We start from the raw sequence: 27,009 nt of genomic DNA on the forward strand, positions 1-27,009 counted from the left end.
CTTACCGTAATGTTGTTAACTACAAATTGATCAAGGGCCTGAGAAATGGTATCTGGGTGGAAGGCATACTCCACGAATGCTAAGCTGTCACCTGACAGCGCTTTAACAGAAGTCACTAGCATGTCTGGCACACCATTCTCTGCCACAGAGGCATTATAAGAGGGTTTTGTGAATGTCAAGTCTTCATCCAACTCATTGAGAAGAACAACAAGCACAGTGCACGTCGCTCTGTGGTATGGTGGAGCGCTGTCTGTTGCAGACACAATCAGTGTGTGCTCTGAATGCAGTTCAAAGTCCAGTGGTGCTGCTGTCAAAATGAGCCCTGTGCCTTCATCGATATCAAAAACCGCATCCTGCACTGCATCTTCAATGGCGTAGCGCAGTGACCCTCCTGGGCCTGCAAATCACACAGTAAATAGTGGACTAAGCCATCAAGAAAAAATCCCCAGAGCAACAACTCTCCTTACCTGCAAATTCTGTCAATCACCACCAACTCAAACCCACCAAGATCTGTGTCAGTAGCCTGCACGGAAACCACCGAGGTGCCCACGCCAGCAGTTTCCCTGAGGTCCTTTCGAATGTACTCGCTTTGTGAGAATTTGGGATGCTCGTCATTTACATCCTCCACAAACACAGTCACCTTCAAAATAATTAGCAATATGCAGGTATCACTGGAACACAAAATTAAGGTAGTAGCACAACGCTTTGTGAGTTAACCACCAGTTTTATAGAGGTATTAAAAAACTGGCAAATGGACCCATATTTAAAAAAAAAAGGGACAAAAATGGGCAGAATATTCTAGAAACAGGTCAACATACTCATACATTCAACATGAAGTACAAATAAATGGTCGAATTTTGACAACTTCCACCACCACACAACCCAATCCTTTGCCAATACAGAAAGAACACATCTTGTTCATACCCTGACAATGCTGCTAAGTCTTGCGCTGTCATTATTGAAGGCTTCAATCTGCAGGACACGTTTTGCAGTCTTCTCACGATCTAGTGCAGCTGGCCCCCGTTGGACTTGGCCAGTCGTTACGTCCACATCAAAAGCATGATCATCATTGCCTTAAATCAAAAGTAACATCGTTGAGGTCATGATCTTCATATGCTGACCATGTAATACCATAAAATGATAATGACTTTCCTTTTCCTAGGCAGTTTATTAAAATAGGAAATGAAGCCGTTGCGGTTTTTTAGTTGTTGTAGTTGAGTTTCATGTTGTTGTACAAAGGGCAATTTATCCTAAATGAAAATTTTGGCTTAACACGTTTTAAACTCAGATGACATCACACGTGTACGATTGGACTTTCAGTGGAGCATTGACTCAGTGTTAGGAAAATGAATAACATTGTATAAGGTCACAGAAATGTTATTATTTTTACCTGCGTCACTGAAGGTGAAGGAGGTTATGTTTTCACCCCTTTCTGTCTGTTTGTTTGTTTGTTTGTTTGTTTGTTTGTTTGTTTGTCTGTCTGTGTGCAGGATATCTCAAAAAGTTGTGGATGGATCCAAATTAAATTTGGTGGGCAGGTTGGGTGTGTGACAAGGATGAAGCGATTAGATTCTGGTGAAGATCCCGATCCGGCTACTGGAATTTTTAAAGTGATTCGTCACCATTGAGCTATTGGGCCAAAAATGATATATAGCATGATATCTCAAAAAAGTTGTGGACAGATTCGGACAAAACTTGGTATGCACGTTGGGAATGTGACAAGGAAGAATTGATTCAATTTTGGTGAAGATCCGAATCCGGATCCAGATCTGATGATTTTTTAAGCGATTGTTCACCATTGGGAGATGGGTCCATAAACAATATACAGCATGATATCTCAAAAAAGTAATTGGGCCCGATTTGTTCCCGTGGATCAGGCATTGCGTGGCGTAGGTATGCGCTCTACCGAGTGCCCTTCGAGTTAACTTATATTTCTATCTTTCCAGCTATCTGTTGCATAACCTGTCTCGTGCATTCTTGTATTGTTTGTCAGCATGATGCGTCACTTGGCATCCAACTGTGATGCCATTTCAAATTATGGTTCACCTTGGTTTTTGGTTTCAAGTAAGAAGTTATACCATGTTTTAGTTTTGAAATATATGAAACAACAAGTGATTTTCTTCACCAGTCACATTTAGCACCTTCAACATCATAAACGTCAAGCCAATCAAACAGGGCCGGATGAACCAATAGGCCCGTGAGGCCCGGGCCTAAGAAAAATATTTGGCCTACGAAAATTTCCGACGACGTTTTTTTTTTTCAGTCTTACTTAGTGACTCGACATGTGCAGGAAGGCTGTACACACCGTGAGGGAAGGCGGCTGGCACGCTGTCAGACACAGTGATCGTCGACCGAGCATGGGAACCATGTGATCACATCACAATCAGCCAATCACAGGCGTCGCCGCTATCGTCTGGCTGATGGGTGGAGTAATGTTCACGCTGAGTATGAACATACTGGCACCTTCTTACTTTCCTGTGAGTTATCCAGCATCCCGACGCTTGCAGTTTTTCGTTTTGCTCTTATTTGTCGTTTTTCATTCTTGACTATGGCCGACGGATATATTCGGCACCACGAAAGTGGTCCTTGCAAACGCGACAAAAAGAAGAGGCGTGAAACAGAAACAAAAAGACTGTCTGGATCCATGTTGAAATCTTTTTCACCTCACCAGAGTCGAGATGACCAAACGCAATGTGCGCATGCAGAGTCTTCTGATGTCAATGTCGAGGGATCAAGTCATCTCGCAATGCATCACATTTCGAAAGCTGATGATACCAATACCGTCGCATCGAGCAACGACAGAAGCATTGGAACAACTGCAGCCAGTGCTGCGGCTCGTAGTTTCAATCCTGATCCTGCTGAATGGACTCTTTCTGCAGAACTCGTGGATAATTTCATCCAGAATCCTCCCTGCCAAGATAGGAACGCAGATTTTTCGTATACGGCCCGAGTGTATCCAGATAAAACACGGTATTTTCGGTGCGAACACTTTCAGCGGAAACTCACAAACGGGGAAACGGTGAACAGGGACTGGATGCTGTTTTCTCCATCAAACGGTAAACTTTACTGCTACGTGTGCAAACTCCTATGTCCCGACGGTGATGATCACGAAAGCCATCACAGTAATTTTCGAATCGGATTCAATGATTGGAAGAATGCCTCTGCACGTCCAGCGTCGCACGAGTGTGGGACTGCCCATATTCTCGCAATCAGAAAGTCGCTCGAAATGAAGGTGACAGACAGGATTCACACATCATTTGAACAGCGGTACCTCCACGAGGAAGCTTACTGGACTAATGTCCTGAAACGAATTGTCGCTGTAATATCGTTCCTCGCCGAAAGAGGACTTCCGTTCCGGGGCACGACCGAGCAGCTGGGTTGTGCTAACAATGGAAACTATCTTGGTTGTCTTGAACCCATCTCAAAATTCGATCCATTTCTCGCCCAGCATCTTGAAGTGTATGGAAACAAGGGAAAGGGAAGTGTATTGTACCTGTCATGAACAATATGCGACGAGTTTATCCTACTACTGGCCGAAAAAGTGAAATCTACCATCGTGCGAGAAATAAAAGATGCTAAATATTATGGTGTTTCCATCGATTCGATGCGAGACGTTTCACATATCGATCAGCTGACAGTAATATTTCGATATGTGATGCAAGATGGTAGCGCCGTCGAAAGGTTTCAACAGTACGTCGTCATTGAGCATCACGATGGTGAATATCTGTTTGGAAAATTGCAAGAGGTACTGGAAGCCAATGGGATTGATCTTAGGGATTGTCGAGGGCAGTCATATGACAATGCAAGCAACATGTCCGGTGTCTATTCAGGCGTACAAGCAAGAGTCTGTAAAATTAATCCATTGGCTCAGTGGGTACCATGTGCTGCGCACAGTTTGAATCTGGTCGGAGTCGCTGCCGCAGAGAGTTGCTTGGAAGCCGTCAAATACTTTGGACTTATTCAAGCCGTGTTTAACTTTGTCAGCATCTCCCCAAAGATGGGCCATTTTTAATAAGTCACTCAATGAATGTGCCATCAAACTCAAATGTTTGTCCAAGTCTGATACGAGGTGGTCAGCTCGCGTGGACGCTTGTAAAGCGTTTTCCACAAGCTACAAGGACATAAAGAAGGCGCTAATGAAGATAGCCGAGTGTCCTAAAGACACTCCGTCAGTGAGACTGGAAGCCAAAGCATTGGCTGAGAAGATGGAACTAACCGAAACAGCAATCATGTGCACTGTCTGGTCTGATCTACTTGGCAACATTGATCGAGTAAACAGATGTCTCCAACAACCTGGAATAGATGTCAGAGCGGTTAAGCAGCATTATGATGCCCTCTATGAATACATAGAGTCGCTTCGCAATGATGAAAGATTTGATGCATTTCAGGACCGTGCCAAAAAGATGGTTGAGTCCATCATTTACGATGATGATAATCGTCGGGTCAAGAGGCGAAAGAAGGCTTTCGATGAAAATGACGAGGAAGAAGAAACCCCAAAATCTGGCAGAGAGAAGTTCAGAGTTGAGACGTACTTCTCCATACTCGATCGCCTTCTGACAGAAATCCAGAGGAGAAGAGAGAGCGATCAGAAAATCATGGATCTGTTTGGATTCATCCCCACGGCCAACAGCCTCGACCATGATACACTGTCTCACAGAGCAGAGAAACTGGTTTCAGCGTACCCTGCTGACGTTGAAATGGACATAGTTCAGGAAATAGAACTTTGCTCGAAATACTCCAAGTTCATCGATGCATCGGACATGCTCAAGTACATTATTCACAACAATTCGACGCAGACATTCCCCAATATTTTTGTTGCCCTCCGAATATATTGTTCGATGTTTGCTACGAGCTGCGAGGGTGAACGCTCCTTCAGCACACTAAAGCGCGTGAAAAATGGTCTTCGGTCGACCGTGGGACAGGTGCGCGTGTCCACGCTCGCTCTGCTCTGTGTTGAATCTGAGCTGATGAAGCAAATCGATTTCTCCGAAGTGATCGCGTCGTTTGCCAACCAAAAGGCACGAAAGAAGGTGTTTCAGCAGGGTGGAATTTGAATATTCATACATTCCTCCAAATTTGTTTTCTGTATCGTTCGTTTCTCAATTTCGAAGCCGAATTGGATTTTACAGGCACTTGTATATTTGAAAGTCGGACAAATCGCCATTTACTGCAGTCTGTTCCGATTAAATTTCATGTTCAAAATCGTCGTTTTGGTCACTCTTGAATTTTGGCCTATGAAATCTCAAGGGCCTTGGCCTACGAAGACCTTAATCCGGCCCCGCAATCAAAGTGGTACCGGCAACGGAGGAAGTGCAAAGAGTGTTCAGCAGAAGTGTGGAATGAATGTTCTAAGTTCTGTTGCAGTCACAATTATGGTACGTATTATGGTGGTACAACATATTTGTTTCGGACCCAGTGAAAGCTGTGTTTCAAGTGATGCAAATTGAATACTGATTAGAGTCCAGTCTACATTAAATATTTCAGAGATGAGGATTTTTGATTTTGGACAAGCTGAAAAGTGCATCGAGGCTGTAATTTCCTCATATATTGGTTCACTATCTTACATTTCTCTAATAAGTGCGTAATTAATTCTGTGTCTTTCACCAAGCATCACATTGGATAGAATAAAGTAGAGTTTCCCAATATGGAACACTCCTAAAAATCTCATAATAATAAACGGTTTTTGTCATCCATCAATTTTACTGAACGAATTATAGCTTCATGGAACAAACAGTGAAATGTAATTCTTACGTGTTTTTCAGATTATCAAAAAAAACATCTATTGGCCTGAGGAAGCAGGTGAAACGTCACTTGAGACTGGATCTGCTCTTGATTGTTTATTACTAGATTAGCAGGATGGATGTCGTTACAATTTTGGTTGGAAGCACCTTTTTCCTTAAAAAAAAATGGATAATCCCAATCTTCCAAATCTTATGTCATTATTTATCAATACTAGCTGAAGGGCTCGTCTACCACAGGCACTTAGGTAATGTTCTTCTCAAACAGCTCATGTCACCATGGGCGTATGAGGTGGGGGTCGGGGAGGGGGGAATGCCCCCCCCATCCCAAAGCCAGCGTTGTTTTAATAATTCGGGCATAAAAATATCAGGACGACAAAATATTGCGAGATGACAGAATAATGACAGCCTGTGATGTAAAAACGCACGTGAATGGTCATAAATTTGACTATTTTTGCAATTACAAATCATAATTGTTTTAGGATTAAAATAATCATAAAAATATGATAAATATTAAATTTATCATACATCTGGGAAGTGGCAGCTTTGCCCGACTCCCGAAGCTTTGCTTGCCCTCAAGCACTTTTGAAATGATGGATTTCCTTCCATTAGGGTCTCACACCTTGACGATTCTTGACCTTCCTCTCACACCTTGACGATTTAACCAGCGTATGCCGACGTATGAACAATTTGTCTAAAATGCTGGCACACGTCGAATACGTTATCGGTAAGTTTTGTATACGTTAAGAGCATGCTGAAGCACACTGGCATATGTCGTAGTATGCCGAGCTCGTCGACAAATTTTAAGCATGCTCAAAATTTTTCGACGTATGCCAGCGTATGACTCACATGTTCCGCATACGCTGACCATAAGTTGTAGGCAAGTTATGCGATCGTTGACACACATCGACACGCGTTACTTGTAAGTTACTCATAAGTCGAAACACATCGAGGTAATGTTTAGCGTACCCGAAACTTATTTCTAACCTATGAGTAACGTGCTTTGGACCTATGTGTGACGTATCTCCAACGCATATTGACGTATGTAGACGTATTGGACGTCTTCCAGACGACCACATAACTTACTGAACGTGTTTCTAACTTAGAGCTACCGTATAATGGTGTATTGGCAGCGTTTAGGGGAATTGGTATATAAAAATGGGCTTCGGAGGAGGAACCCGTCAGTGTTCCAGACTCCCATGTTTTTTTGTTTTTGTTTTTGTTTTTGTTTTTTTCTTCGGCATGACGGTGATGTTGACACTTCGATTTCTAGTGCGGTTATGATTTAAATCGTTGAGCGGCAGCCTATTAATAGGCTACGCCACATGATGGTCGGCGATACGCTGCCGCGCTATGCATAAGTTAGACTATCGTTGGGCGTAAGTTGTGAACGCTGACAACATGCTAAGCATTCGTTGGTATAAGTTATCTATAAGTTATCGAAACGTTCTGTGTACGTTACTAATACGTTATGCATACGTCCAACTCGTTATGAATACGCCCAAAACTGAATAAAACATCAATAGTTCAGCGTACGCCAGCGTTTTACATACATTTTGATATGTTGCCATACGCTGGCTAAAACGTCAAGGTGTGACAGGGCCCTTAAATGCGTGTTATGCAATCACCCATATGCAGAAACACAAATGGCGGATGGTAGGGTGTGTGTGTGTGTGTGTGTGTGTGTGTGTGTGTGTGTGTGTGTGTGTGTGTGTGTGTGTGTGTGTGTGTGTGTGTGTGTGTGTGTGTGTGTGTGTGTGTGTGTGTGTGTGTGTGAGCACGCACGGCACGCGTGTGCATCACTTACTGGACTGCCTCAACGTTCTCCACTAAACTCTAATGCTTGTGTGAAAGAAGCTTTTCGCTAAATATTGTTTTTGATTCTGATCATGCAAGTTGAAAAAAAAAAAGTCTCACATTATGATCATGCAACCAACATACCCCTCAAGAGTAAACAAATCAAAATAAAGCATTTCTTTTGAAAACCAAGATGGTGGAAAATATTACAGAAGAGAAGGCCTACTCAAGTTTGGCAATGCAGAAAGAAAGATCCAACACACAATATCACCTGACACAATCCTGTACCAAACTTCTCCATTTGTTCCTTCATCAGCATCCATAGCCTTGACCTAGAAGGAATAGAAGAAAAATGGAACATAAATGAAGGGGTCGTTGTCGCAACTGCACAAATGCAGGTGACTTGCAGAATATGCCAAATGTCATGTCATTTGGCATATTCCCCATTCCTATCCATGATCTTTTCTTCCCCCATTACACTTACTTCAGGTTCCTGTTTCCACACCCCCTTCTTCCTAAGTCAATCCTTTGCCTGTTCTTTCTTTCCATTGCCTATATTCCTTTCTTTGTAAGAGCGAGGCTCATAAAAGAACAAGGTATCACTGACAGCGGGACAAACATCAACAGAATGAACGGACAGGAAAAGATAAGGAGGAGGGAAGGAAACTGAAATTATGAAGTAAAATGGTTGAATTGGGAATGGTTAATGGGGGGAATAATCATGGGCCAGAAATGGGGATGACAATAGATTGTGGAGCACTCTTGCTTGAAGTCCTGGAGGGAAGAGTGAGACACAACAGCCTCTGGAAGGTGGTTTCATAGAGAGGAGAATCAAGGAATAAAATAGTTGATGTTTTCAGTCCATCAGGATTTTGGAAAGTATAACAAGGAGGAGTTACTGGAAAATTTTGTGCATCCTAGAGTTGCTGGGAAGGGTTGGAGGACTCATAGAGCAGTGGGAGCAATGTTGGAGAATAGAGGGTATAAAACAGAGAGACCACTGATCTGCCTGTGATGTGAAGGCAACAGATCTTGTGCTTTGGCCTCATGATTTGAGATTCCAATAATTTTGAGAGCTTTAAGTTCTACAGAATTTAGAAAAGACAAATGTGATGACGGGGCACCAGCCCATAGTGGAGAGCAGTATTCTATTAAGCTATGGGCAAATGCCGTGTAGACTGAGTAGCTCTGATTTCCTGTGAAAGACGTGGATCGCTGGAGGATGCCCAGTCTGTGGCTGGCTTTGGAGGCCAGTTTTGCTGTGTGGTTGGCCCACGACTGGTCATGGCTGATGGGAAGGCATATAAGTTCAAGAAATTGAACCTCTTCCAGAGAGTGACTTCAAGAATAGATAAGTGAGTTCATTTGATGATCATTCCAGAGCGACAGGATGAGATTGAAATTTTCCAGGATTGAAGGACATGTTGAATTTATAATATCAGAGTCTAATCATTTTCAGATTAGAAGAGAGAGTGGGCGAGAGTGGGAGAGTGGGCGAGAGAGAGTGGGAGAGTGGGCGAGAGAGGGTGGGCGAGAGAGAGTGGGAGAGAGAGAGTGGGCGAGAGAGAGTGGGCGAGAGAGTGGGAGAGAGAGAGTGGGCGAGAGAGAGTGGGCGAGAGAGAGTGGGAGAGAGAGAGTGGGCGAGAGAGAGTGGGAGAGAGAGAGTGGGCGAGAGAGAGTGGGAGAGAGAGAGTGGGCGAGAGAGAGTGGGCGAGAGAGAGTGGGAGAGAGAGAGTGGGCGAGAGAGAGTGGGCGAGAGAGAGTGGGAGAGAGAGAGTGGGCGAGAGAGAGTGGGCGAGAGAGAGTGGGAGAGAGAGAGTGGGCGAGAGAGAGTGGGCGAGAGAGAGTGGGAGAGAGAGAGAGTGGGCGAGAGAGAGTGGGCGAGAGAGAGTGGGAGAGAGAGAGTGGGCGAGAGAGAGTGGGAGAGAGAGAGTGGGCGAGAGAGAGTGGGAGAGAGAGAGTGGGCGAGAGAGAGTGGGCGAGAGAGAGTGGGAGAGAGAGAGTGGGCGAGAGAGAGAGAGTGGGCGAGAGAGAGTGGGCGAGCGAGAGTGGGCGAGAGAGAGTGGGCGAGAGAGAGTGGGAGAGAGAGAGTGGGAGAGAGTGGGCGAGAGAGAGTGGGAGAGAGAGAGTGGGCGAGAGAGAGTGGGCGAGAGAGAGTGGGCGAGAGAGAGTGGGAGAGAGAGAGTGGGCGAGAGAGAGTGGGCGAGAGAGAGTGGGCGAGAGAGAGTGGGCGGGAGAGAGTGGGAGGGAGAGAGTGGGCGGGAGAGAGTGGGAGGGAGAGAGTGGGCGGGAGAGAGTGGGCGGGAGAGAGTGGGCGGGAGAGAGTGGGAGGGAGAGAGTGGGAGGGAGAGAGTGGGAGGGAGAGAGTGGGAGGGAGAGAGTGGGAGGGAGAGAGTGGGAGGGAGAGAGTGGGAGGGAGAGAGTGGGAGGGAGAGAGTGGGAGGGAGAGAGTGGGAGGGAGAGAGTGGGAGGGAGAGAGTGGGAGGGAGAGAGTGGGAGGGAGAGAGTGGGAGGGAGAGAGTGGGAGGGAGAGAGTGGGAGGGAGAGAGTGGGAGGGAGAGAGAGTGGGAGGGAGAGAGAGTGGGAGGGACAGAGAGTGGGAGGGAGAGAGTGGGAGGGAGAGAGTGGGAGGGAGAGAGTGGGAGGGAGAGAGTGGGAGGGAGAGAGTGGGAGGGAGAGAGTGGGAGGGAGAGAGTGGGAGGGAGAGAGTGGGAGGGAGAGAGTGGGAGGGAGAGAGTGGGAGGGAGAGAGTGGGAGGGAGAGAGTGGGAGGGAGAGAGTGGGAGGGAGAGAGTGGGAGGGAGAGAGTGGGAGGGAGAGAGTGGGAGGGAGAGAGTGGGAGGGAGAGAGTGGGAGGGAGAGAGTGGGAGGGAGAGAGTGGGAGGGAGAGAGTGGGAGGGAGAGAGTGGGAGGGAGAGAGTGGGAGGGAGAGAGTGGGAGGGAGAGAGTGGGAGGGAGAGAGTGGGAGGGAGAGTGGGAGGGAGAGTGGGAGGGAGAGTGGGAGAGAGAGTGAGCGAGAGAGTGGGCGAGTGAATGCGCGAGAGAGTGGGCGAGTGAGTGGGCGAGTGAGTGGGCGAGTGAGTGGGCGAGTGAGTGGGCGAGAGAGTGGGCGAGAGAGTGGGCGAGAGAGTGGGCGAGAGAGTGGGCGAGAGAGTGGGCGAGAGAGTGGGCGAGAGAGTGGGCGAGAGAGTGGGCGAGAGAGTGGGCGAGAGAGTGGGCGAGAGAGTGGGAGAGAGAGTGGGAGAGAGAGAGAGAGAGAGAGAGAGACTTGACTTTTATTACAAAAGTATAAAATACAATTTGCAAAGGAGAACCATTTTTCATAAGGACACAAAAGTTACATGTTTAAGAATACAAGGTTACATCATGATAGCAAAAGTGATCAGTCTGTAATTAAGAGACCATTTTGAATAGTACAAAGTGCATCATTTAGAGCCCACACACTTTTAAAGTTTATGAAGGTGTAAAAAGAGAATTCCATTTTAATACGGGCAAAAACGATTCCTTTAAACAAAGCCAGAAGGTTATCAGCACACCCTGAAATATTTTCAATTTTTGCTTTCCTTGTGCGATAAATTGACTTCTTTGCAGTGGCAATGAGAAAGTTGGCCAAAATCACTTCCAGTGGATGTGTTTTGGATTCAAAGCCAAAAATGAAAACTTTTAAAGTGAACTTCAAAGAAAGCTTGGAGCACAATTCACAAAGCAAACCAAACAAAGGGATCAAGCGTGCACATTCAACATAAGCATGTGACAAGGTAGCGAGAGTTCCACAGAAGGGACATTGGTCAGGTATTTCAGAGGAGAAAACATGCAGGAGTTTATTGGTCGGTAATACCCAATGTGCCAGCCTCCAAGACAGGTCAGCAGTTTTCTTTGGAATAAGAACATGGTAAAAGGCTTTCCAGTTCGGTTGGAAGCGTTATTCCGGAGGCAAGTAGTTGTGCCACTTCCTTGACTGCCAAGTTCCTAAAGAAGGTCGAATTGCTTTCACACAGGCCTGGTAAATGTGACGTTTTCTCAGACCTGATTGTGGTGTGATTCCAAAATGTATTCTTGGTAAATGCTTTACAATTGAACCGGAAATCATGACAGTGGGAGTTAGTTCGAGATTTGGGAAGAGAGGATTTGATTCGCTAACAGTTGAGCCATCACCAGTGCGAGGAGATCTCTCCCAATGTACCTTAACTCTCTGGTACACCTGAAGTACTTCACATAATAAAAGAGATACTTGGTGGTAGGACCATATGCCAACCTTGGTTGCTCGTGCTGCAGCACTCAACCATCTCGTGTTGTCAATCATTACATCAGAAACGCAATGGACACCGTTCTGAATAAAATGATCGATAAAAGAACGCTCCGTTCTTATTCTTTTAAAAAGAGAGTTGTGAAACAGAGGTTCCTTCAAAAACATATCTTTGGTGTAGGAAAGATAATCACGGTCAACTATAAAAACACGCCAAGCATTTAAAATGCTGTTATAAAAAGGTGGAAGCAAGGACAAATCAATACATTTCATATTCATTAAAAATAATCCTGATGAAAAGTCAAGCATACCAGCTTGACGAAGGATGAGAAGGGCGGTGGACCTCCAGACTAAGTCCGACGGACTGTAGAGAAGCCGCCAGATTGAGGCGACGCCGAAGGCCATTGCCCTGCACGCAATGTCCACAAGACCCTGTCCACCTTCCTCCAATGGAAGATTCAGGAAATGTGGACGAAGCCAGTGTTTTCCACTCCAGGAAAAATTTGTTCAGGATTTCTGTATGTTCAACAAAAAGAGTTCAGGAGGTGGTATGGCTTTGATCCTGTGCCACAATAGAGATGCTGCTAAGTTGTTGATGACCAGGACTCAGCCTCTATAAGAGAGCAAAGTCAGTAAGCCTTTCCATTTCAGCAGCTTTTGTTCGAGAGCTTCAGCAAGACCCTCCCAATTCTTTGCTTGTGTTGCTGCATCACCAATGAAAACACCAAGGTACTTCATTCCGTTGTTCGACCAGGTGAGGCGTTCCGGAAGAACAGGCATGGGCAGCTGGCATGGGCCGATCCACAGTGCCTGGCACTTGTTCCAGTTTATTTTAGCTGAAGAAGCTAAACCATAATAGTTCAAACAGTCCACCAGTTTCTTGATCTCCTTGCTTGTGCGTACAATGACAAATATCATCAGCATAGGCAGAAACTTTCACAGGTTTTACTTGCAGCTTTGTGCAACCAGTTAAGAAGCTGCGAAATTTGATTAGGAAAGGCTCGATAGTAAGAGAGTACAAAATGCCAGACAAAGGAGATCCTTGACGGATATCCCTTCCAACCTTTACAAGTGAAGTCAGTTCAGAGTTTACTCTGAGTACTAAGGAAATGCCATGATAAAAGAGTTTTATAAGGGAGGTAAACCTGGGACCAAGTCCAAAACACTCGAGAACCTTGAAAAGATATGCATGACTAACACGATCAAAAGCTTTCTCTTGGTCGAGCATAATCAAATCAAGGTTATCATTTTTCGCTTTACACACATCCCAAAGATCTCTTATTAGGAATATGTTATCATGTATCTGTCTGTTAGGGATACAGTAGGACTGATCACTTTGAATCAAAGATTCCAGAAGGGGAGAGATGCGTCGAGCTAGAGCTTTGGACAATATTTTATAGTCAGAAGTTAAAAGAGAGATTGGGCGCCAGTTGCCGACGAGCTGAGGGTCCCCTTTTTCGGTAATAAAGTAATTACTACTCTACGACAGCTCATTGGCAATTCCCCACATTGTAAAGAACTAGTAAAGACCTCCAAAAGCTCTGGACCTAGTAAGGACCAAAATGATTTGTAAAACTCGACTGGGAGGCTGTTTCGTCCAGGAGATTTTCCAGTCGGCAGAGAAGCAAGCGAGAGTGTAAGTTCTTCCAAGGAAGGTAAGGAATCAAGCTGGTCCCTTTGAGTAGCACTTAACGTGGGTAGATGAGACGTGAGGTATTGCATTGCATCATTGTCAACATCATTTGCCTTAAACATGTCTGAGAAGAAGTTATAGATCTCCCTCTTTATGCAATCTTGTGATGTCACAATGTCCCCAGTTGAGAGCCTTAGGGTTTTAATTTGCCTTTGATGGGTGGTCTTTTTTATCAAAATGAAAGAAAAATTTTGTTGGAGAGTCCAAATTATAAATCTGATCCATCCGTAATCGGATCACAGCACCTTTCACTTGATAGTCAACAAGATCATTTAAAAGGGCTTTTTTTTCCAGTAGCAGATGTTTTTTTGTTGCACTGGGGTTGTTTGCAACATCAGATTGAAATTTCAGTTTTTCTTTTTCGAGTACAATCCTTTCCTTTTTTGCACTAAAAGATGAGAAGTGATTAAACTGTTGGCAAAAGATGGCAATCTGTGCCTTTGCGTAGTCCCACCATAATCTAGGGTTACTTAAACTATTCTTTCGTTCGATGAGGCTATTCCAAAACACCCTAAAGGCTTCACAAAAAGTAATATTCTCAAGTAACATGATGTTAAACTTCCAAGATGGACTGCCATGTTGCTGCAGAGCAAGCTTAAAGGAGAATGTTGTCACCAGATGATCAGAGAAAAGAGAAGGCACGATATCAGATTTTAATATCTTATCAAACATTGTAGCATTGACATAAATTCTGTCTAACCGGGCGAGAGTGTGTCTCTGGGACACACATCTTAACCAGGTGAACTGACGTTGTCTGGGGTGTTGGATACGCCAAACATCCATGAGTCCCACAGTTTTTATAATTTTTTCCAAAGTTTTGGCAGATTTTGGATGTGGCTCCACACTGTTTCTGTCGAAAGCAGGGTCAAGGGTACAGTTGAAGTCACCACTCAGTATGAAACAACAGTTCAAGCCAATTGTGCTCAGAAAGGCCTTTAGTTTAAGGAAGAAGTTATACTTTTCAGCATTCTCATTGGGGGCATAAATGTTTACAAAAATAAAGATTTAATTGTTGGCAATGAACTGAAGACAAGCCAGACGTCCAGGAATTATTTCATTAAAATGAACTTGCGAGAGCGTTAATGATACATCACTGAAGAACCACTGACCCTTCATGAGCCTTCTCCATTGGGCTTGGGCAGTCAGATCTCCATGGGTTTCTTGCAATAACAAGACGTCCAGGTGCAAACGCCGAGTCAGGTCTTTTACCTGAACTTTGTGTTCTAAACTAGAACCACCATTAATGTTTAGACTTCCGAAATTGACATTCATGTGCTGAGAAAGGTAAAGAAGAAAAATAAATAAATAAGAGAAACACCATAAGGACCTCACTTAAGAAGCTCCTGTCGAGCTTTCTGGATCATTTTTTTTAACCTGTGCTTCTGAGCCTCAGTGAAGTTTGGGGTGACAGGGTTACGCACAATTTCTTTCAATTTCGTAATTAACACTGGAAGATCAGGGAAATGATCTCTGGACTCTCTGGAAAATCCTCTATTTCTCTTTGCCGATGACTCCACCCTCTGCCGTACCATCTGTCATCCCTCAGACCGGCAAGCAGCAGCTTCTTCGCTCACTGCAGATCTGGATAAAATCACAAACTGGTCCAACACGTGGAACATGTCTTTCAATCCACACAAACCTCACACTCTCACTATGTCTCTTCGAAAGGACCGTTTACAAAACCCCCCCATCCACTTTCTCAACAATCCTCTGGAAGAAGTCTTTTCTTTCAAGCTTCTGGGTCTCACTATCTGCCATGACCTTTCCTGGGAAAGTCACATTTCCAACCTTGCCTCAAAAGCCAGTCGCCGACTGGGAATCCTCCGTCGTGCAAAGTCCTTCCTCGGCCCTCTTGAGCTCCTGACCACTTACAAAGCTTTTTGTCGTAGCCTGATGGAGTACTGCTCTCCCCTCTGGGCTGGTGCTCCTGCCTCCCACCTTTCTCGACTTCACGCTGTCGAAACCAGGGCTTTTAAGATCATTGGCATCTCCCGCAATGAAGCTGAGTCTTTGGGCCTCTCACTCAATCACCGCAGGTTGGTCGGTGGTCTTTCTGTCTTCTACCGACTCCTCTCCAGCCTTGCCCCCCCTGCTCTCTCTGCGATTTGTCCCAACCACATTTCCACAGGGCGCTCAAGGTCCGCCAACAACCCCCTTCTGGTAAAACTACCAAAATCACGAATCACTGCTCATCTTCACTCTTTCATTCCTCTTTTTTCCCGCCTTTGGAATAAACTTCCTCACTCTATTCTTTCCCATTCTTCCCTCCAGGCTTTCAAAACAGCTGTTCACCACCACCTCTTATCTTCCCCCATCCAAATCCTCGATCTTTTCTACCCCCGATAATCCACCCAAGCCCACTTCCTTCAATTCTCCTGCTTTCCTTCCTGAAAGTCCCTGTAATGTCCATCTTCTCCTCGCCATGTTCCCCGTCCCATCCCCATCCCTCTCCCTTCCACAGTTCACCTGTGTCTGTTCCCCAATGTTTTGTCCCTTCCACTCCCGCCCCTCTTGTCTCAAGCCTCCTTGCTGTGAGTTGTGTGTTAGCTCTCATACGAGCCTCGACCAAGGTATACAAAAAAAAAAATAAAAATAAAAAAAATGATCTTTCAGTTCAATATTTCTCTTACGATGAGAGTCCCTCAAGAAGTCCCAAAGCTCGTCATCCAAAGGTCTGCTTTCAGCCTTTAGAATCTGAGAGGACTCATCTTGACTTTCATCATCAGATGACTCACAGAGGGAATCGATTGGTGTTTCAGTTTCATTGTGAGCATCACATGATTGCTCGGTTTCAATGAAACAATCTTCTTCAGGAGCCTTATATATCAGAGTTACGCCTGGGGATTCTTCGGAATGTAAGAGCGTGGACTCCAAGCTTGTCCGTGACACGGCCATGGTGCTCGAGTCATGAGTATCACTCTCCATTGGAGGATTTTAAACCAGTGCTTCTCAACCTTTTCCAACTCGAGGCCCACTCTGGCTCTGAGGAAATTTGAGGCCCATCATACAGAATCGTAATGAGAAAAATGGCAATAAAACTTAATGCCAAAACAAATCATTATGCTTACCTTTAATGAGACACTTGAGCTTGCTTCTTGGAAATAAGATTGTCTTTTAAATAAGATGGGGGACAGGCTCACACGCAAAGTGGCATTCGGAGTGTCTGTTTTTAGACTATTTTGTGCTTTTGATTTTGTCACAGTTGCAGTCGAGAAGCCCGATTCACAGAGATAGGTTGTGGTGAATGGTAAAAGAAATCTGATGGCACGCTTTGACAAAGAAGTGTATTCACTGCTTGCCAATATCCAGAATGAAGGAAGGTCCACTTGATGCATGCTGAAGCTTCAGACTACTGTCTGCAGAAAGTTCCATCAGTTCATTTTCAAGTACAACAGACAAGGCCACATCTTTTGAAGCAGGATACACTGAGAAAGGGTTCAAAATCCAAAGGTTTCCTTGCCTTGGGTCATCTGGAAAGTAGTCTGCAAACTTTTGTGATAACTCGGCCAAATGCTGGATTATGAGCCCAGATATGTCTGTATGAGGAGTGGATTCCAAAGTTTCACTCAGAAGTGGAAACATCTCATGTCGTCCATCCTTCATTTTTCTGTTCCAAAGAACAAGCTTTTTCTTGAAGCCTTCAATTTTGTCAGCAACCAAGAACACTGAACTGTTCCTACCTTGCATTGATATGTTGAGCTGATTTATAACTGGTCAAACACATCTGACAGGTCAGCCAATTTGGCACAAAAGTTATCATCACTGTAATGATCAGCAAGTGGTGAGTGTTTCTCTTCAAGGAACATGTGGACTTCGTGTCTCAGTTCAAAGAGGCGATTAAGCATACGTCCTCTTGAAAGCCAACTCACCTCACTGTGGTACAGAAGCTGCAAGTGATCAGAATCAAGTCTTTCACACAGTGCAGCGAAACACCTTGAGTTGAGTGCACTCTTCTTGATGAAGTGCACAGTTTTAACAGCTACATTAAGGACTTCATTCAGTTCTGGTGACATCAGATTTGTTGCCAGATTTTCTCTATGTAAGAAGCAGTGGGTCTTCTTGGCATCTGGCGCCCTCTGTTGGATCTGTTTTACAACACCACGATGGACTCCTGTCATTGATGCAGCACCATCTGTGCACACACCTACGCAGTTCTTCCAATCAATACTCTTGTCAGTGAAGTATTTGTCAAGGCAGAGCATTACATCATCTGCAGCTGTTTTTGTGGGAAGGTCTTTGCAAAACAGTAGATCCTCATGAACATCACTGTCCCCACAGTACCTCACGAAAACTAGCAATAAAGCATTATTGCTAATGTCAGCAGATTCATCCAACTGAATGGAAAAATACGGACTGGCCTATATTTTTTTCCACCAGTTGGCATTCAATGTCATCACTCATTTCAACAATTCTTCTCATCACAGTATCATTAGAGAGTGATACGGACTGAAGTTTGGTTGCAGCTGCCTCTCCAAGAATTTATCGACACATATCAACAGCACTGGGTAAAATAAGCTCCTCCGCGATTGTGAAAGCTTTCTTGCTACGAGCAACACGAGCAGCAACCATGTCGCTGGCTTTCAATGCTGATTTTGACTGAGTTGTAAATGTTGTAATCACTTTCTGCTGTGCCTGAAGTCCAGCCCCTTTCCTCTCAAAATATTCCTTTGGCTTACCTGCACTATTCGGGTGTCTTGTGTTTAAGTGTCTCTGAAGCTTTGACGGTTTAAGCGCCTCGTTTGACAGGATTTCAGCTCATTCAACACACTGTGCTTTTGGCTCAACATCACTGCCTGCCATCGTGAATCCATATTTAATGTAATCGGGGTCAAATTTCCTCACCACAACCTTTCGAGATTTTTCTGTAGCAGATTTGTCTTCTCCATCACACTTTCGTTTCAAAAATCGATCCATTTTCGGTTCAAGAAATTATCCGCGAAAGTTGAAAAGTTTACAAAAATTTCAAGTTCGTGAATGCATGAACGCATGAACTAAGTACAAGGCACGTACATGCATACACACACATCACATATATGCGCATGTGCACAATACACACATACACACGGATATAGTACGTTCACATCACAGTTACATGTAGATCGAACGCGCGTAAACCACCACTGCATAAAAATGACGCACGTAAGCACAAAATGACTCAATCTATCTCTCTCGTGCGCGCGCTCGCTAGATGGTTTCGGAATGACGGAAGTACAAACAGACCGAGGTGAATTCCAGCTGTGGCGTGTAAGTCTTACACTGTAAGATCAGACCCTTTTTTTTATACACTTCTTTTCTTTTTTGCCGACCTCGTGGCCCACCTGTGAGGGCTCCGCGGCCCACTGGTTGAGAAGCACGGTTTTAAACTATTCTCCCTCGTTTCCTCAGTGTCCTTATTTCTCTCATTTATTGTTTTGTTAGAGAGAGACTAAAAGTTTCTCTTCCTCCTGTGACTGTTGGATATGGGAGCAGTCTATATTAGGAACGTCCTTGTGCGAGAGGATGCTCTCTGTGGGGTTGGAGACACTGATTGGGATTGGCAAGTTCAATATGATTGTTTTATTGATGATGTTTGAACAAGCGGACGTTTCTGGGTTATTTTCTTCTTCCAGGAAGGCAAATCTGTTATTACATGGGATTCCAGTAATTACATTTTCGCTGATTTGCCTTTTATCAGAAGGTGACACACGTGGTGCAAGGTGTGCTGTATCACGTGATTGGGTTTTCGTATATCATGACTCGCCCGCTAGGGGTGGCAGAATTGTACATCAGGACGCGCAATAAAGCGGAGTTGCTGCTAATACTCTTGCTTCTCGTGTTTCACTGCACCTCGTACACCATAGTTGGCTGACGAGGATGGTTGAAAATGGACATATCCCCGTTTTCGTCGGAGATGACTTCGAATTGTTTTCAGAGAAATTGGGATGCTATTTCCACGCAAATGATGTGGTCGACGAGAACAAACGGAAGTCGATCTTGCTCGCCTCACTTTCGACGGAGCATTATCGACTACTGAGTGATTTGGTGGCGCCAGACAAGCCCCGTGATGACGGGCTGTCGTTTCGGGACATTGTGCAGAAGATGAAAGCACACATGGCGCCGGAGATGTCATTACAGCTCGCTCGATACCAGTTCGATCGCCTCTCGAAAGGTGCAGAGGAACGCGTCGCTGATTTCGTGGCGCAAGTGAAGCATTCTTCCGTGGCATGCAAGTTCACGGCAGAGGAGCGTCCAGCTCGGCTCAGAGATCGTTTTATTGCTGGTTTACAAGATGCGAAGATGGTTTCGGCGGTTCTACGGCTGAAGGGTGAAGCCATTACATTTGACTCGGCGGTCAGCACGGCTACAGCGGTCGAGCAGACTCGCGGGGATGTTCGGGCCATCACCGGCCACGTGGGGTCGCGAGCGCCCCGGGACGCGCGCATGACCTTCGGTGCGGGTCGGACGTCGCCGCGCGACCGCACGTGCGGCGAGGTGACCCCGTGGACGTGTTTGGGATGCGGAGATCGACACCAGCGCCATGCGTGCCCATATAAAGGCACCGTGTGTTTAAATTGTCACAAGGTGGGTCATCTGAAGCGTGTGTGCCGTGGGGCGCCGGCCACCATTAAGGTCATGGACGGCGATGTGCGAGGTGACCTCGGCGACCCGGGGCGGAACCGGTGGCCGTTGTTGAGCCTGTTTTCAATTGGCCCGGCGGCGGCACGCCCGATGACGGTGGAAATCAAAGTGAACAAAACGCCAATCACGTTTCAGGTTGATACGTTACGGCTGTGTCGATCATAGGCGAACAGACCGCGCGTAGACTCAATGGCCTGAAGCTTATCAGGTCAAACCTCACTCTGTTCACGTACACCCACGAGAAGATAACGCCAGTCGGGATGGCAGACGTGTCTGTGCGGTACCAAGGCCAGGTCGCCGCGTTTCCGTTGTATGTCGTGCGGGGGAGGGGACCGTCTCTCCTCGGCCGAGACTGGCTGTCCCGCATCAGGTTAGACTGGGCCGCAGTTCACCTTGTGCAACCCGTGCCGAGCTGGTGGGAGGATCAGTTGGAGAAGATTCTTCAAAGACATCAAAGTTTGTTTTGCGACGAGCTTGGGAAACTCAAGGGCATGGAGGCAAAGCTCTTCCTGGAGGAGGGGGTGGTTCCTCGTTTTTGTCAATCACGACCGGTGCCGTATGCCCTGCGGGACAAGATCAAGGGTGATCTGGATAGGCTGGAGGCCTGTTGAGTGATCGAACTGGTGTCTTACTCAGATTGGGCCACCCCGGTTGTCACGGTGCTGAAACGGAATGGAGACATCCGATTGTGCGGGGACTTCAAGTCCACTGTTAACCCGGGGCTCAGCGTGGAGCAATATCCACTGCCGTCAATCGATGAAATATATGCACGATTGGTGGGGAGTCGATACTTTACGAAGCAAGACCTGCGTGATGCGTATTTTCACCTGGCGATGGATCCCGGGAGTAGCGAGCTTTTGAGAATCTACACGTGTCAAGGACTCTATCGATATACCCGACTCTGTTTTGGGATTGCTTCGGCCCCAGCCTTGTGGCAGAAAGCCATGGATCAGGTTTGCATTGGCCTGCCCGCTCAGACCTACCTGGATGATGTGCTCATTGCAGGGAAAACGGCGGACGAGCACCTTGCGAACATTGCCCAAGTGCTGACAAAGCTAGAAGCGTGCGGCCTGCGCTTGAACAGGGACAAGTGCGCGTTCTTCAAGCAGTGCTTGGAATACCTCGGGCACATCATCACGCCGGAGGGGCTGTTGAAAGGTCCTCGGAAGGTGGAGGCGATTCAGCACATGCCACCGCCTCGCGACAAGACGCAGCTGCGCTCGTTCATTGGTATGGCCCAGTATTACCAAAGGTTCGTGCGCGGGCTCAGCTCACAACTTGCGCCGTTAACATGGTTGCTCAGGAAGGAGGAGCGCTGGGCCTGGGGGCCTGCACACCGGAGTCGTTCGACCGCGTCAAGCGGCTGCTCACGGAGGATACGGTCCTCGTGCACTACGAGCCTGCGCGTCCGCTCTTATTGGCATGCGACAGCTCTGCATATGGCATCGGGGCAGTGCTCTCCCACAGGATGGACGATGGTTCTGAGAGGCCTGTTTGTTTTGCATCCCGGACCCTGTCCGCAGCAGAGCGGGAATATGCCCAGATCGAGCGCGAGGCTCTCAGCCTCGTCTGGGGTGTGCGGAGGTTTCATCAATACCTGCTGGGGCGGCATTTCACTTTTCACACGGATCACAAACCGCTTCAATTCATCCTGAGACCAGAACGTGGGGTACTGGTGGTAGCGGCCGTGCAAATACAGCGGTGGTGTCTGTTTCTTGCTGCTTACGATTATGATATTCAGTTCCGAAGCACCGAGAAGCATGCTAACTGTGACGGGCTCTCACGCTTGCCATGTGCGGAAGGTCCAGCTGCGTCTGAGTCGGCTGACCAGGTCGATGTGTTCGTGCTGGGCCAGGTCCAAAGCGGGCCGATCACGGCCAGACAGGTCGCGGTGGAATCGGCTCATGATCCAGTGCTCGCCCGTGTCGTCCAGGCGATTTCTACGGGTTTGGAGTGTTCTACGGGTTCTACGGATTTCTACGGGTTCTACGGATTTCTATGGGTTTCCAGGCGATTGGAGTGATCTACCTTTGACACCGGCATTTCAACCTTTCACGTCATGCGCACCGGAGCTGTCGTTTGTCCAACGGTGCGTTATGTGGGGAATGAGGACGGTGATTCCGCCGAAGTTCAGGCAGCGGTGTTTGGAAGAACTGCATGTCAGTCACCTTGGCGTCGTGAAGACCAAGAGTCTTGCTCGTAGCCTGTTGTGGTGGCCGGGTTGGACAAAGACATTGCGCAATTGGTTAAGCATTGCGCCACGTGTCAAACAGATGCTGATAACCCGCGTCGAGCCTCGGGGCTATGACCTACCCCAGTCAGGGCCTGGCAGAGGGTCCATGTGGATTTTGCGGGGCCGGTTAATGGCAAAATGTTTTTGATTGTGATCGATGCATTCTCTAAACTAGTACTTGCCCGTAAAAAAAAAAAAAAAATAATAATAATAATAATAATAAATAAATAAACCACACAGGCCGTTTCTTCGCTCTCACGTGCCCGTACGTGCGTGACCCGGAAGTTCGATATTATTCGCAGTTACGATTATTCGCAATTTATTTTTAATACCCAATTATTCAATTAGCGCCAACGTATTTTACCTTTTCGCAATGTCGTGGCAAGGAAAAACAAAAAGAGAAGAGAAGAGAGAGAAAAAATTTACTTCCTGGTTCGGAGCATACCAGCACTCTGATGTTCCCAAAATTTATACACCGTCTAATATGAAAACGATCAAAATTTGGGCCATTCGGTTTATCTATAAATGCGCATAAGAAATCGAGAAATTATTTGAATACATGAAGTCATCACTCTCCGGAAGCCCATACGTTGTAACCCATAATGGGGAACGTGGCTGTGCTTCCCTTCCCCATCGGCCACGCCCACGCAACAACATGTCTTCCCATTGGTTTGGTAAATAAATGGCCATAACTTGGGAAGCACTTGTCCGATTCATATCAAACCTTGAAAAAGCACATCCTCAGGTCCCCAGCAATATACCTGGCAAGTTTCAATTAGATCGGACCAGAGGATGTCGAGAAACAGCGGTCACACACACACACACACACACACACACACACACACACACACACACACACACACACACACACACACACACACACACACACACACACACACACACACACACACACACACACTGCTGGAATTATAGATAGATGGCCGGAGATTGCAGTAATGCAGCATACATCAGCAAACATTACAGTAGAGAAACTGCGGACGATCTTTGCTAATAAAGGATTACCGGAGATCCTGGTCTCTGATAACGGTCCGCAGTTCATCACAGGTGTATTTGATGAGTTTATGTGTCAAAATGGTATTCGACATCTAAGGTCCGCACCGTATCATCCTGAGACGAATGGGCAGGCTGAGTCGTTTGTTAAGATGTTGAAACAAGCTTTGCGCGGGGGGGGGGGGGGGGGTGTTGCACCTGTGCAGACGGTGGTCGATGTCTTTTTGCTCCATTCCAGGAACGCGATTTATCCTGTCACGGGTGATTCTCCTGCCATTCGTCTCTATGGACGGGCATTGCGGTCCAGACTGGATTTGCTACGACCTGGAGGGTCGGGGAGTGGGGCGGTGTCACGTCCGACACTGCTGCGCGGTTTTGATGTGGGACAGCGGGTAATGGTGCACGATTATTTCCATGGTTCCAAATGGGTGCCGGCTGTGGTCTCTGTGGTACTGGGGCCGGCGAATTGCATGGTGCGGACTGATAGTGGGGAGGTGTGGAAGCGGCACGTGGACCAAATGCATGATCGCTGTTCAGCGTCACCCCCCCCACACCCCCCCAGGCCGAACGATGTGGGACCCCCACCTGTAATGTCGCCGTGGCCAGACGTTGTATCACCTGGGCCGGATGTGCCAACGCCCACGGGGTCTTCACCTGATTCAGTCCTGCCCGGGGACGTCGGGTAGGCTGGTCGGCCGGGGGCGGTTGTTATTGCGGATGGCGCAAGTCCGGCGAGGGTGTCACCTTGACCGAGCCGGGAGGCATCTGAGCCTGGGCCGTCTGGCGGCGCTGCCCGTCCGAGGCGGGTCAGGGTGCGGCCGCGGTACTTGGAGGATTATGAGTGTTGATTGGCTTCGGTTGGTCATGTTATGATCGTCCTTTTATCATTTGACTTGTCATTTTACGAGGGGAGGAGTGTGCTGTATCACGTGATTGGGTTTTCGTATATCATGACTCACCCGCTAGGGGTGGCAGAAATGTACATCAGGACACGCAATAAAGCAGAGTTGCTGCTAACACTCTTGCTTCTCGTGTTCCACTGCACTTTGTACACCAAATAAGGGATTTACATTTTTTTTTATTTTTGAGACAGCAATGAACCCCTCACTTACACTGTCCATTGGCTCATTGAGAGGGGGAGTGTCCACTCGTGGAACGCGTTTGTCCCGTACGTCATTGGGAGGGGGCGTGTCCACTTGTTGAATGCGTTTGTCCCGTACGTCCTTGGGAGGGGGCGTGTCCACTTGTTGAACGCGTTTGTCCCGTACGTCCTTGGGAGGGGGTGTGTCCACTTGTTGAACGCGTTTGTCCCGTACGTCCTTGGGAGGGGCGTGTCCACTTGTTGAACGCGTTTGTCCCGTACGTCCTTGGGAGGGGGCGTGTCCACTTGTTGAACGTGTTTGTCCCGTACGTCCTTGGGAGGGGGCGTGTCCACTTGTTGAACGTGTTTGTCCCGTACGTCCTTGGGAGGGGCGTGTCCACTTGTTGAACGCGTTTGTCCCATACGTCCTTGGGAGGGGGTGTGTCCACTTGTTGAACGCGTTTGTCCCGTACGTCCTTGGGAGGGGCGTGTCCACTTGTTGAACGCGTTTGTCCCGTACGTCCTTGGGAGGGGGCGTGTCCACTTGTTGAACGCGTTTGTCCCGTACGTCCTTGGGAGGGGGCGTGTCCACTTGTTGAACGCGTTTGTCCCGTACGTCCTTGGGAGGGGCGTGTCCACTTGTTGAACGCGTTTGTCCCATACGTCCTTGGGAGGGGGCGTGTCCACTTGTTGAACGCGTTTGTCCCGTACGTCCTTGGGAGGGGTTGTGTCCACTTGTTGAACGCGTTTGTCCTGTCCATCACTGGGAGGGGGCGTGTCCACTTGTTGAATGCGTTTGTCCTGTCCATCACTGGGAGGGGGCGTGTCCACTTGTTGAACGCGTTTGTCCCATACGTCATTGGGAGGGGGCGTGTCCACTTGCTGAACGAGTTTGTCCTGTCCTTCACTAGGAGGGGGCGTGTCCACTTGTTGAACGCGTTTGTCCTGTACGTCCTTGGGAGGGGGCGTGTCCACTTGTTGAACGCGTTTGTCCTGTCCATCACTGGGAGGGGGCGTGTCCACTTGTTGAATGCGTTTGTCCTGTCCATCACTGGGAGGGGGCATGTCCACTTGTTGAACGAATTTGTCCCGTACGTCCTTGGGAGGGGGCATGCCCACTCGTTCAGCCGGTTTATCCTGTCCGCTCGTTGAAAGGGAAACGTTAACATTGATCTATGAGCCGTTGTTATTCGGTTCGGCCGTGGAAAGCTGCGTTTTCCGAAGAGGGCAAAACTGTTTAATGTGTCCCACTGCACCACAACCAAAGCACTTCAGGGTGTCAGTGTTTACATATACAGTACTTGGTAGTCGTGACTATTTACAGTGAACTTTAAAATAACGTTCAGAGAGGGATAATCCTTGTTGAGTACCATAAATACCTGTCGACGGAAACACATCACGTGACTGGCACGTTCATCTTTGCAGCCCAAAGGGAGGATTATTAGAGGGGACACGCAGTGTCCATAGCGCTGTAGCGCTTTCAGGATTAAATCACCGCTCAGGAATGGCGGTACATTTGAGATCACCACTTTCAGAGCAGGAGTATCGAATGGATAAGTCATCACAAAGTGTCCAGAGTCGAGGGACAGGCCTCGTTGGACGATGAGAGCAACGTGCTCTTCGTCGGACACAAACACGATAACCCGTTTATACATGCGCGACGCGGCTCGTACCTCACCGAACCCGATAATGTTCCCGATCGCGAGAACAATCGCTTCCACCGAAACGCCCTCAGGTGGAGAGCAGGCGACGCCATTTTTGCGCGATAACCGTTCAAACGCGGAATATCGCTGCGAAGGAGCGGCCGCCATGTTTCACCACACGACGACCGACGTCTTCGTCACTCAGCAAGAGGAAGTCACCAAAACACCCCAACCTGTCCCGAACTGTGGGAAAGGGAGCGCTAACCAAACAAAATAAGGAAAGATAAAGAGAAAAATAAAAAAGCAAAATAAAGGTTTAAAGCGAAAAGTTTTTGAAGCGACGAACAGGGAACCACCGAGAAAACCGACGATACCCTAACTAGCGCCGCGACGGGCTCTCTCTTCTCTACACAGAGGGGAAACACGAGAAAACCTCACGAGCAAACAACACGAACACAGGGAGTGAAATGGGCAATGTGGGAACACAAACCAGCACAACGGAGGACAGGAACTCACGACACGAAGCAAACAGCCGCCATGACAGTACGAGAGAGAGAGAAAGAGAAAGAGAAAGAGAAAGAGAAAGAGAAAGAGAAAGAGAAAGACAAAACGAATGCAGTATCGTTGGGCACATGTTGATATTGATCACATCACTGAAACATTGTAGTTTCGTAAAAATTGCACCATTTTTATCCACATTATAAAAAGATGGACCCTCACATGTCACTGTAAAACAAAGTATTGTTATCCTGGACTCCAGTTCTTGACTATTGCCTTATGCAAGTAAAGAGCAGTTGAATAAAAGTGGACTGTCAATAAAAAGTGCTCTTAAATACTAATGGAAAAACACACCGGGTCTGGAATCTAATCCTCAAAACTATATAAAATTGGATTCAATGTGTTAGTTTCACAAACGCACATAGAACATTCATCATAAAGTGAATTTTGAA

The 27,009-nt window shown here is 47.1% G+C and overlaps 1 protein-coding gene across 1 annotated transcript in view; it reads right to left on the reverse strand.

Moving 5' to 3' along the window:
* The window catches only part of CDH23 (cadherin related 23), a 683,120-nt gene that overhangs the window by 221,521 nt on the left and 434,590 nt on the right, over nt 1-27,009 (reverse strand). Inside the window, exons 28-31 of the mRNA XM_085883587.1 lie at nt 7,807-7,867; nt 925-1,073; nt 505-640; nt 6-397 (exon numbers count right to left, since the gene is read on the reverse strand). Coding sequence (XP_085739713.1) covers nt 6-397; nt 505-640; nt 925-1,073; nt 7,807-7,867 — 738 coding nt within the window. The remainder of the gene's footprint in view (nt 1-5; nt 398-504; nt 641-924; nt 1,074-7,806; nt 7,868-27,009) is intronic.

This window comes from Eptatretus burgeri, chromosome 5 (genome assembly GCF_056783735.1).
Source record: "Eptatretus burgeri isolate ZD-2024b chromosome 5, Ebu_testis_v1, whole genome shotgun sequence".
NCBI classification, from domain to species: Eukaryota; Metazoa; Chordata; class Myxini; order Myxiniformes; family Myxinidae; genus Eptatretus; species Eptatretus burgeri.